The 12,903-nt window shown below is 53.1% G+C and overlaps 1 protein-coding gene across 1 annotated transcript in view; it reads right to left on the reverse strand.

Moving 5' to 3' along the window:
- Positions 1 to 12,903, reverse strand: part of LOC119099816 (adenylate cyclase type 8) — a 50,713-nt gene that overhangs the window by 36,987 nt on the left and 823 nt on the right. The window contains exons 2-8 of the mRNA XM_037222896.1: positions 12,540 to 12,701; positions 8,096 to 8,175; positions 7,067 to 7,216; positions 3,694 to 3,924; positions 3,250 to 3,429; positions 2,073 to 2,306; positions 408 to 505 (exon numbers count right to left, since the gene is read on the reverse strand). Coding sequence (XP_037078791.1) covers positions 408 to 505; positions 2,073 to 2,306; positions 3,250 to 3,429; positions 3,694 to 3,924; positions 7,067 to 7,216; positions 8,096 to 8,175; positions 12,540 to 12,701 — 1,135 coding nt within the window. The remainder of the gene's footprint in view (positions 1 to 407; positions 506 to 2,072; positions 2,307 to 3,249; positions 3,430 to 3,693; positions 3,925 to 7,066; positions 7,217 to 8,095; positions 8,176 to 12,539; positions 12,702 to 12,903) is intronic.

The following is a 12,903-nucleotide window of genomic DNA, read 5'->3' on the forward strand; positions in this document are numbered from 1 at the left end:
TCAGTAATTTACATCTGCCTGTGATTATACCAAAACCAACTGGCAACAATGTTCTCATAAAAGACAGGAATATATCTGCCGTGCATAAAATCGAAATAGCTTAATATGCTCAAGTGTAACTACAGCATGATGAAAAAGAAAAAGACGAACGATGACTTGTAGCAAGCAGTGCACACATCAAACACTAATTGCAAATGTGGTTTATATTCAACGGACGGTACAACATATCGTTTACAGAAACAACTACACTATTGGCAGGTTTTCCAAGCATCGCGCCATTAGATCAAGAAATCTCGCACTGCCATTGACAAACATGAGCTTAGCTCAAGTGCCCATGAACGTCCTATCTGAGTACAGCGATCGACATTCAAACTACTCCATTGATGCAAAAAAAGGTTTTTACTCACGTGACTTGCAATGTGAACTGGGTGGTCACTATGAATATCCACAATACACATGCGCACGTGATACTGGATTTGAAGAGATCTCCCTTTGTGTTCTGGTACTGCAATGAGAGAGAAACAACACATGTATTCATGGTGGTATGCGCGGTTACATAGCCATGCTGCGCAGCCATCTAAACGTGCTTCACATGTAGCTTGGGAGCCTGGAAGCCCTGACCGAAACATCTGATCGGTTCCTCTAAACAATGTCAGCCCATTTACATGGACCACAAAGAAGACATTAGGAATACATTCAGACGACCTTGAAATGAGGCCAAGTGACAGCAGGGCAGCGGACTGTCACTCCAATTCTCTGTTTCTAATGATGTAAAAGCTGAATATGTTAAGTGAGTGGGGTTACTTACCCCAACCTCCCCTCGATATCTCGAAAACTACTCGGTTGATTATCGAAAACCAAACCGCGTTCCATTTCTCAGAGATATGCCTGCATTCCTAGGAAATATAATATCCATATAAGCCAAAACCCTCGGCTCGTGTTTTTTCTGCATTATGAGTTCAGAGTCTTATGCCTGGTTTTCGACCTTCAGAATACCAGGGGTACTGGTTAAATGACGTCATTGAGCAAGCATTGGTTAATTTGGTGGTACTCGACGTTCCAAGCTGTGCATATGATCACGAGTGATCACCTGCTCAAAGATATTGATCATGAGGTCTCTGCCAATGCTGTCAATACTACCAATGTTTGCTCTATAACATCGCTTAACGGGAACCTCCAGGCATACCGAAGGTCGATAGCTCAGCATAACAGCTCTGATCTCATAAATAAAGTTCCAAACATTTTCATAGGGCCAGTCAACCGGAGGGTAAAAACAAGCATTATTAGGGCATTTTTGAAACGCAAAAGTTGACACGTTATTGAGCTGATTTCGACGCAGTCGACGTTGATCGGTAACTTACCATTGGAAAATTAGTATTGCAGAGTAATATCTCAGAACCATACATGTATGAACGTGTTCAGAAGCCAAAATGAAGGAGGACAGCTCATCATCAAACAGGATTTTGTTCAGGAAAATGAGACGGAAAATTTCCGTGCGAGGAAAATGAGACGGCGGGCTGCTACGACAGCAGAGGAAAGAGTGTATGCCCAAAGTATTGTCGCAGGAGTAGATGATTCACTTCCCTGCCAGAGAAGGAAAAGAGAGGCTGAGTGAGCCACACATTATGAACTCTCGACCACAATGCTGATATCCACTCTACACAAGTTGCGGTAAGTTGTTAGCATGCTGGGGCATATGTGAAAAAGGTGTGAAATGTGAAAAAATTTTAAAGGGAGGGGGCGCAGTGTCACGTGACTGAGCGTGCCCACTGACGCGGCTGCTGTCGACTGCCGGTCCGCTGTTGGCAGCCACGGTCTCCGTCCATTTCAGTAGTCTCTTCCCTCTCTTGTCGTTCGTGGACGTGCCTCTGAGATACAGTTATTTTTGCTGATGATGCTTTCTATATCAAGTAGGCCCGGTGTGGGCAAGCATCCTGAGAGTCTCCAAAACGTTACCATCGCTGTTAGCTCTATGTTTAGTGTTTATCTTCGGAACGGCCAGCGCCAAGCCGTGGCGTGTTGGGCACCGTCATTGCCGGCATACAGCGGCGCGGTGCGACGCGGTACCATACCTCGCACTCGTCACACTCGTCCCTGAAGCGCAGCGTGCAGGGCTTCATCTGCAGACGCCGGTGCTGCAGGTGGTTCTCCGCCTCGGCGCTGCTGGAGAGGAAGCTCTCTAGATCGTCCTGCTGCCCAGAACCGGCGCCGGAGTGTCCGGGCTCGGTGCGCTCCTCTTCCGCGTAGGAGGCCGCCGGCCCCGGCGCCAGGCCGTCCACCCACGGCCGGCCGGCACCCATCGACACCTGGCCGCAAGAGCCGCGCCCGGCATGACCAGCAACATAAGGTCACATCATCGCAGCTGGGCCGGGGTATATCGTCACGCTTACGATGGTTGTCAAATGGGTGACTAGCAGTAAGGAAGACAGCGACAAACTTGCCGCCGTCAAGGCTCCATGATGAGTCAAGTGAATGCACAGATGTGGGGACAGGAGCAGGACGAACTTTCATTGTCAGTACGGGAACACAAATGCGGTAAACTCTTCACATGGCTCGCTTAAAATTTTGATTGAAGCTAATTCTCTCTCTGCAATTTAGCAATCATGGTTGTTGCACTTCGCAGACATTGACCTGTAATGGATGACAGACACAAAATTACCACTAAAGGTTATTAAATTTCCGGACGGGAATGAACCCTCGGATAAGTAAAAGGTTATTGTATCCACACAAAGCCATTATCCCACGAACATATCCATCGTCCGAGGGCTGCATTTCTGTCAGGTCTCTTCAGTTCGGTGTCCAATAGAATCATGCATTACTTAGCCCACATCGCTGATCTCCCGAAACAAGACACTTATGGGTCAAAAGGTTGAGAATTGGATCATGAATTGAAAGTCTATGCATAAATACACATATGCATACATATATATGCATATATATATGTATACATCTATATATATATATATATATATATATATATATATATATATATATATATATATATATATATATATATATATATATATATATATATATATAGTCGGCAGAAAACCACTCGAATCAACAGGTACAGAAAAATACAACTGATGGCGTACCAACGGTAACAACGTACGAGTAGTGTCACGCAACGTGGCTACTCGCTGAACTTCACAACTCTCTTGCGGATTCTGTCCCCCAGCATCGTCGGTCGTAAGCACGTCAGTTATTCGAGAAACGGACACAACGCGCCCAGACCCGGCGGGTGCTCACGTTTTCGAACGGGATCTCGGGCATCCACTCGTAGTAGTCGTCGTCGGCGGCGGGCCGGGCGGCGGCGGCTGGGGCTGCCACCTCAGACCACAGCGGCGCCGAGGACGAGCGGTGAGAGCGCCGCCGGCCGGGAAACAGCGGCTCCGTGCGCCCGATCAGGTACGTCTCCACGCCCCGCTCCTGCGCGCACCGCGAACAGGCGTCAGCAGCTGCTCCGCACGCGGCCGCGCCAGCGCTGCGGCACAGCACTGATGCAAGAGGTGCCGCGAGCGCTGTGTGGTCAAGGTTAAGCCCAAGCTGATGGAGTCATGGATTTTCCTCTGTATTGAAGGTTGTCACGTGATATTGACCCGGAGATCGCAAGACTGAACGTGTTGCGCGTGCACTTAAAGGGCTCCTCTGGCCGCTCGCTCTCCTGCATCTCGCTGGCGCCGGCCAACTGACCCTGAGGAGCTGGTTCCTGTCAGCGCCGTGTCCAGGCTCTAGCTCGTACAGGTGACCCAGCCAAGACTGCGTGGCCTGCGAGATGTGCACACGGCCTGCCACGCCGCCCGCTTCCATCTGATTGGCCAGCGTGACGTCGTCCGACCAGACGTCGAACTGCCACTTGCGCAGGCCCAGCACGCCGCACAGCACCGAGCCCGAGTGGACCCCGATGCGCATGTCCACGTGCACCTGCGGCACGGAGGACAGCAATGGGGCGCGACGTGTCACCGGACGGACGGCCATCAGGGGAGCGGCGACACGTGACGCGTCAGCGGAGCGGCACGTGTTGCGTCGACAGCACAAAGATCATCGGGGCAATGACGTCACGTGCCGGACCATGAGGGCCGCGATTACCAGGGCAATACAGACACGTGTTTGGTCAACGGAGCGATGGTGCAGAACGGAGGCACGTGCCGCGTCGACACAGCGAAGGTCGCCAGTGCAAAAACGACTCTGATCGAGTGTGGTCCCCCTCCCCACCCCCCCTCTGACCCGTTGCATCTGGAAAACCCATATTTTAATCAGCCACATGCTGGTTCCAAAATATGACTTTCTATCAAAACCTAGCGGGCTCTATATGGGACGACAATTTTGGACTTTGTCGTTATTTATGGCCCACTTCGAGGACAATCTCGTTTAGGCAATAAAATTGAGGGCGGGATATACGAAAGACAAAGGAGTTTTGATGGCGAATGGCGGACTGGGCGCGGCCCTTATTCCACCGCATTACGATCGGCGTTAGGAGCTCATTGGCCGACCTCAATAGCAGAGCCAACCATCGTGCGATCAATGCCGGTCTCATGCAAGGGCCCGGCAAACGTGGCTCGAGCGCAGAAGCAGAGTCTATCATTTGGGAAACGACTACACAACCAGGCCTTAAAGATTTCAGTCTGGCTCGACCCAGCTCGACAACCAAAGGCTGCGCTTGCAGATAAACAAAGGAAGTTTTTAAGTGGCACCGCAAAATGAGCGGGAAAGATAGCGAGACTCGTGTAAAGGGAAAGGAAATGTTCCACATTTGAAGATATTAAAGCAGGCATCGGGTATGATGAAACAAGCTCACTTAGAACCTGCGGCATACTTTCAAGTAAACAAAACCGCTAAAGGAAACACGATTTCTCTGTTAGCAAATATGCTCCCCGACACTTCATAATTGTTTACGTCATCGTACCTTGCACAACATTAAGAGCCAATTGACGGCCGTCATATCTGAAAATTGTGCTCGCAAGCGCCAGATATTGATGACGCGACCACTATATTTTATTCTTACCTTGACCAACGCACGGCTTATGGAATGACAGGATTTGAATGACGTTATCGTGATGTCATGAATGCCAAGGTGGCCTTGAAAAACTCTCCCCAAAAGTCTCCACATCGTCGTGGCCGTTTAGCTCAGAATCTAGGGGGGTTTAGGTCTTTAGAAGGGCAGAGCTTGGAACTGGACCGAATGATCTTCAAGATGACATCTTAGTTCTAAATCTCATTTAAATGTGTTACAATCGCTTCAAACCGACGTTGCCGAATGTTTCGCCGGTCTCGGTTGCTCACATGAATCGCTTCATCCTACAGCGCGTTATATCGCTGCACTCTCACGCACTAGATGGTAAGGGAGAAAGAGAAAATGTATGCATCTCAGCCGCCACATTGATGGACTGGTTTGTCAGATCACTGACATTGATGTTTATAAGCTCAAGTCTGGTTTTGCTCTCCTGTTCGACAGATTTCTGGCCAGGCGCCCAACTCGGCTGCTGCCGTCTTTTTTAGTTAAATGCATGTTTGAGATCGCCTGATTATCAAACAACATATCTGTTACTAGCTAATTTAGCTATGCATCCGCTATAAAGCACCAGAGGTCAATTTATGCGTCACAAGAACAAATCTGTTTCCTCACACAAATACACACACCGACGATTTCATTGCAGATCGGTGCAAAAGCGAAGTCGCTTAAAACGAGGCACCTCTCCACGTGGGTAGTTTGAGCACGAAAGACGTGTCAGCCGCCGCGGACGGCACACACATAGTTTAAGGTGCGACTATACCCCAGCGGGACCCCCACATATCAAGGTTTCTCTCGTGCATTTCATCATCGCGCTTATTAAGCCATCATTCGGCTAACGAGAGCTCCTTTCCACCCCTCTCTCAACCCTTACCCCGATTAGTGCCAGAAGAACGGTGGTAAACAAACCGTCAAGACCAGCCCTGCCACATGATTAACATCGTAGGACTTAAGATTAGCCAGATTAACAACATTTGTCCAAAACCAATGAGCCAATTGCGCCAGTTTATCCATTGGCAATCCTTTGTCCCAGGTTTAGACCATTTTGTTTAAATACAGGAAGTTCAGGAGAGCAGCAGTGATATGGGTTTGAAAGAAATGTCAATGTGTATCAGCTTCCCCTGTCTAACAAAAGAGGGTGCGACGGGTTCTATTCAGAGCCACACAGCGGGTAAAAAACATGTGAGAACGTTCAGGTGGGCAAATGTCAACAACGGCATAAACATTCACCCCAATTACAACCAATGTCCGTATGACTTCGGCAAAACGGCTCCGGTATTAGAGCTAAAATGACGTGTAAGGCGACCCAATCCTCTTCCGACCATGACCACACCGTGAAACAATGCTACGTCAGGAAAGGCGATAGGCAATAATAGCATAGCATGCCTCATTGAATGACCATTACCGTTCTCTGGGAGCGAAGGGTGCGTCTGTGTATGATCTCCATACTGCGTGGTTGATGCAGCACGTGGGGCTGGGAGGTGAATTCATTCAAAGGACGCATGCGTTTGCTGTTTTTTTTTCATGCTCGCTCGGGGCATTGGAAAAAGTGTGCCCTTATGTGCTTAAAAGGCAGGATGAGAAAAAATGTTATAAAGTCAGCGATTGACAAATTCAGCATGCCCCCCTTAAATGGTGATCAAAAAATTATTCCAGAAATACCTCGAGGGACCTGTCAGCTCTCCCCCCCCCACACAAATTTCTTTGTGCGAGGGTGCACAAAAAACTAATGGCTATCCATGCCAATGTTTCAAGGGGTACCATGGCATGACATACTTACAGCTCTTGCCGATAATGAAGCATGCAAGGATCGGAGGAAGCATTCAAATCATCGGCGCGCCCATACGACGCGTAAAAGAGTGCGCGCGCTACCGCAGGCCGGCGGGGAGCGCACTGAGCGCCGGCCGGTTCCGCTGCAGGCCGGGGGGAGCGCACTGAGCGCCGGCCGGTTCCGCTGCAGGCCGGGGGGAGGGGGGGGGGGGGAGCGCACTGAGCGCCGGCCGGTTCCGCCGCTGGTCAGGCGGCCGGCTGCCGAGCACGCCGTGGTGGCCGCACCTGCAGCGTCTGGCGGACGCTGTGCACCGCCTGCAGCATGCCCAGAGCCATCTCGACGCAGCAGATGGCGTGGTCGGGCCGGGACGTGGGCAGGCCGCACACGCAGTAGTAGCAGTCGCCCAGCAGCTTGATCCGCAGACAGTCTGTGTCCTGCCGGCCGGGCGCACAGTCGACGTCGGCGGGAGGGTCGTCGGCACCGACGCTGCGCGCCGTCGCACTCTCGACCGAGGGAGACGGCCGCTGCAGGGAGCCAGCTGACCTTCGCACTAACCCCATGTCACTGGCGTGACCCTCTCACTGACTGTCGCCACTGTGATTTATTACTTATCCTTTTTATTATTATATATAATATTGGTCATTTTCTGGCAGTGATTTATCTTGGTGCTGTTGGAAATTCACCAGTGCTTAGCACTTGAGAGTTGGTTAGAGCTGCAGGCCTGGTTACTACGGCGAGGCGCACAGTCTGCTAGGCTGGTGGCAGGCTGCTTGTGACTTTCATGGGCAGGGCAGTGTGTCCAAATAGGGGGCCTTACAACTGGTGGTGAGTGGTACGAACAGCGCACAGGTGACGTTCCCGAGGCGATAAGCTCTCTTGAAGAAACCCTTCGGTAAGAGAGATCTTCTAACATCACCCAGCCACCAGGGGAGGTATTAGGACACTCATATATTGCATAACATTGCGCAGTGCTGATAGGAGAGAATGCAGCTTAGAGCGATGGCAAAAGACGCGGCCGGCGAGCTATCATGGCCAGCCCTGGTTAGACGCGTGACCCACAAGCGATACAGCCCACGCACAGTGGCCGATAAGCTTGGATGTTTGCAGTATGGCTGGATTACGGGGAAACACGCCACTCTGCTGATGAACGCGATTTTGGCCTGAAGGCACGTTGACCGTGATGCCGCAGAGACCTTTCATGCCCCACTGCCAGAACGACGGGTGTCCATCACGCGATGTAGGCAATCAAGAGCCGTGGGGCGCGGTGAGGCCGGACACTGTACGGCGGCGCGCGCGGCGTCCGCTCCTCTTACGTGGGCGATGTGGTCGAAGCGGGCGTACAGCCTGTTGAGAAGCTTGACGAGCTCGTTGGCGCTGCAGAGGGACGCCAGCGCTGTGGAGGAGGCATAGCGTCGGCGTCGAGGGAGCGACCAGCTGCGATCACGGCGGGTGAGGCGCGACACCGCAGGCACCACCGCTGGAACCACCTCCCCCCCCCCCCCCTGGCGACAGCTCGGGCACGCCCTTCGACGTCAAGACGATGCATGGCCGCTTCTCTGGACGATGCATTTCAGAGGAGCGGCCTTCCGGAGAGCGCGACTGCTTACTCGTCACTGAACATGTCCCAGCTACTTCGGAACTGAAAGACTGGCGGCGCGGTGCAGAGCTACAGCGTGCCTCGTGAGAGGTGTCACTGCATGCCCCGCATGGGGCTCGGCGTGAAATTCGGTGAGTTTTATGTTCAACGGCAAGAATGTAACAATACACTACATAACTCTTTGTCAAAGGACATCACAAAAATCCGATCTAGACCTAGATAAACATCCGCAAGGCAAATGCGGCAGACCCCAGGCTACGACCTGACCCCTCAGCACAGTACCGCAACCTGTGTGTTGCGGTACTGCGCTGGGTGTTGGGGACGAGCTATGGCTTAAAACCACAACGACCTAACGTCGCAGACTGCGTCGTTTCGTCGCTTTCCGTGTGATTCGGCGTGTCGTCATTTCGTTCGGCATTTTTTTGCTCGGCATTGGGTGCCGCATTTCGGCATTTCCGTGAGTGCTAAGACCCTTCGACTTCCGTGGTCTCGGGTCCTAATTAGGCCAAAGCCGTCACCGTTGCATGACCCGGGCCCGCGGCCCGGGACCGCCGCCGTCCGGCGACACGTCAGGCGGCGGATTAACCAGCGGTCAGGCGCGGGTTCGTGGCGGATGACAGACGTCCCGCCGCCCTCGGCGCCAGCGGCGGCCGGACACGCCAGCGCCGGCGCCGCCCACATCGCGCCACAGCTGCGTGTGTGTGTCATGGTGTGGCGGGAAGCGCATACGCCAAACGTCGGACGACTGCGCCAGTGACGGATGATGCGCAAGTTAGACATCGGTCAGACGGAAACGCAGCTGTGTGTCATAGTGTGATGAATGGCACAATCGGCCAGTCGTGGACCGCAGTAAAGCACAGCGTGGGATGGCATGACGCACAACACACCGCGGGCCAGACACGGACCACACCGCGGGCCAGACACGGACCACACCGCGGGCCAGACACGGACCACACCGCGGGCCAGACACGGACTACACTGTGGGTCAGACACTGACCACACCACGGGTCAGACACTGACTACACCGCGGGTCAGACATGGACCGCACCGCCGGTAAGACACTGACCACACCGCGGGTCACACACGGACTGTACCGCCGGTCAGACACTGACCACACCGCGGATCAGACACTGACCATACCGCGGGTCAGACACGGACTGCACCGCCGGTCAAACACGGACTACACCGCGAGCCAGACACGCGGGTCAGATGCAGACTACACTGCGGACCAGACACGGACTGCAACGCCGGTCGGACACTGACCACATCGCGGATCAGACACTGACCACCCCGCGGGTCAGACACTGACCACACCGCGGGTCAGACACGGACTGCAACGCCGGTCGGACACTGACAACATCGCGGGTCAGACACTGACCACACCGCGGTTCACACACGGACTGCACCGCCGGTCAGACACGGACTACACTGCGGGCCAGACACGTGGGTCAGACACGGACTACACCGCCGGTCAGACGCGAACTACTAGCCGGTCAGACACGGGCCACACCGCGGGCCACACACGGAATACACCGCAGGCCAGACACGGACCACACCGCAGGCCAGACACGAATCACACCACAGGCCAGACACGGACTGCACCGCGAGCCAGACACGGATCACGCCGCGGGCCGGACACGGACCACGCCGCGGGTCAGACACGGACAGCACCGCGGGTCAGACACGGACCACGCCGCGGGCCAGACGCCGACCACACCGCGGGTCAGCTGGTGCCATCCTTCACAGTGTGAGGAGCGACGCATCGCCGGACGGAAGCCAGACCACTGAGGCCTGAGGCAGCGATGGAATGCACGCGGCATGTCAGAATCGGTTACACTGATGACTGGCTGCGTGCTGCTGTGTGCTCGGCGGAGCACTACACTGAGGACTGGCTGCGTGCTACTGTGTGCTTGGCGGAGCACTACACTGAGGACTTGCTACGTGCTACTGTGTGCTTGGCGGAGCACCACACTGAGAACTTGCTACGTGCTACTGTGTGCTTGGCGGAGCACTACACTGAGGACCGGCTGCGTGCTGCCGTGTGCTCGGCGGAACACGGCAGCCAGAGAAAGGGCACATTAGAAAGCAGTCCTGTGTTGGTTGAAGTGTGACGGCAGGCACAGAATAGGCCAAAAACCAAAGCACAAAGACAGCGACGGAAGGTTCAAGATACGAGAGGAGTGAGACAAGAGTTGTGCCGAAGGATGGCCATGTGTCTGACGTAACAGCAGATCATGGCAGATCACGCAGATCAGGTCTCAGTGATGCTTGATGTAAAAACTGGGTGGTCACAAAATATCGCTCGAAAGTGTTACGTTTGGCTTCTCTGATGGTCAGTTTAGCTTTTGCCCTCTCTTGATTTATTGCCATTAGGTGATGAATGCCTTCACTACAAACATAAGTTGGGAAGGTTTTTTTCTTGGGGGGAGGGGCTTGCAGTGGACTTCGCCACTTCTTGAGTCCACTGTGGCACTGGTTTGTCTCCTTTTCCTGTTCTGGGGGTGCGAAATACTCGTGATCCACGACTCATTATTTCGTGACACGTGTGACCAGTTTTCTTCCCACGAGCTGCGCCGCGGTACCGAGTTAGAAGCGGGGCCATTAGTGAGGATAAAGTTTGTATGCGTTCCGATCGGATATTGATAATCGCTATAGCTATCTGAGTCAGCCGTTCAACCAAAGTGCCGATCAGAGCCGGACAAAACGGAAGATCGATGGATGAGAACTTGTTGTGCGACAATAAAAATGCGTATATCACCTTTGTACCAAGGGCCAACTCATGCCAATCAAGTCTTCGATTATGCGATATCGGTGGTCAATCCCGTGTGTGAGCCGCGATTTGAAACTGGATTGTTAACATTGACCCCGCCGAGCAACACATATAATTCATTGGAACCATCCAACAAGTTCGTACAAGGTCCTCAGAATGTCAGTGCTGTCTATCTCGTTGAATGTGAGTAGAACCGCCAGGCACGAGCTGAGAGAATCGAGAATGGGTTCGGAGGCGTAGTTAAAAGTGTGGGTTAAAAGGGTCGTCGTTAAAAGGGTCGGCGTCGTTAAAAGGGTCGTCAGGGGAGCAGACTTTCGCCGAGCAGAAGCATTACCGTGCGTCAGAGACGAGCGGAAGTCAGCGGCGGGGTCAAAAATGGCGGCTGCAATGCCAGGGTCGGTTTCGATATCCGTCACTGGTCATCAGCGGGATGAGAAGTGGACGCACCGGGATTGGTATCGGCTTGACCGTCCAACACCAGAAGGCAAGCCGTGTCAGAAGCCAGAATTAATTCAGAATCAGTGTTAGTGCGACCAAAGTTGCGTATCCTGCCCTTCTCTCCCCCCCCCCCCCCTCCATAGAAGAGAGCAGGAAGTCAAATACCAATAACAGGCGTAGCATGTGCTTTGTAAACGGGATAAAAAAAGAAAGAACCGTAAAAACAACAAGAGAATGGAAAACCCCTTGGCTGCGGCCCAAAGCGGGAGTTAAAAGAAAGCAATGATGCGAGCAGGAAGATATCGAACGTACGTGGTCAGTGCCCATCCAGTGTAGTACAGCCTCCGGCATAAACCAGTATCTCTGTACTGTATGCTCGATCGCCTCCTCACCTCTATTGCTTATTATCTTAGTTCAGTGTTACCGTCGTGGATCCATTTCCCTTAATGATGGATCAAGCTATGATTCCGCCTGCGGCTAAATGACATTATCATTGCTGCTATCATGAAAGCTTAAGCCAGGCGTGTTTTTGCCTCTCAGTGTGAATATAATCATGCAAACGACTTCTGGGTCTCGGAAACTGATCCACACAGCACTTGTATTCGAGCCATGTAAAATTTCACTATCGTTATCTCGCTCAAGCTTCAACGGTCCATATTAATGCAGACACTGATACCATCCTTTAATCATTGCATGTGAAACCATTGCACTCTAGCCCCCATCTACCTGCTTACACAGCCTGGACGGTCATCTTTCTAGACTCAGACCTGGTTTTGCTACATCACGTATTCCGCTTGGGGGAACTCCCCTGTTGGGAGCGTCTGGCCTCGGCGAATCAGTATGTATTGAGGCGTCGCACGGGCGAGTAATTCATCTTCACGGGGAGCCAGTTTTTATGCCACCAGGAGCGCGGTGGTGGGCGCTCGCAGGGGGGTATGCCCCGGACACTGACCAGTGAAGCCGACGATGTCTGCGAACAGGATGCTGACATTTTCGCAGCGGTGGATGTAAATCTTGTGGAACTGGCCTTCAGCAGGTGCGCCCGTAGGCGACGGTTCCTGGTCACTCCGCGAGATGTCTCTGATCATTTCCAGAGCCACGAACCGCGGCAAGACTACCGGCAGAGGCGAGGGTGGTCATCAGATGGCGCTGGCGATGGCAGTGGCGCCACGTCCACACACCGGCTGTCGGCTTGACGTTTTGTGGCGGCACGTTAGCGACGTCAGCAGGATGTTTTGCGATGTCAGCAGGACGTTTTGGGCCGTCAGGGGAACGTTTTGCGACGTCAGCGGAACGTTTTGTGACGTCAGCAGGAC

Source organism: Pollicipes pollicipes, unplaced genomic scaffold (genome assembly GCF_011947565.3).
Source record: "Pollicipes pollicipes isolate AB1234 unplaced genomic scaffold, Ppol_2.1 Scaffold_4881;HRSCAF=5763_pilon_pilon_pilon, whole genome shotgun sequence".
NCBI classification, from domain to species: domain Eukaryota; kingdom Metazoa; phylum Arthropoda; class Thecostraca; order Pollicipedomorpha; family Pollicipedidae; genus Pollicipes; species Pollicipes pollicipes.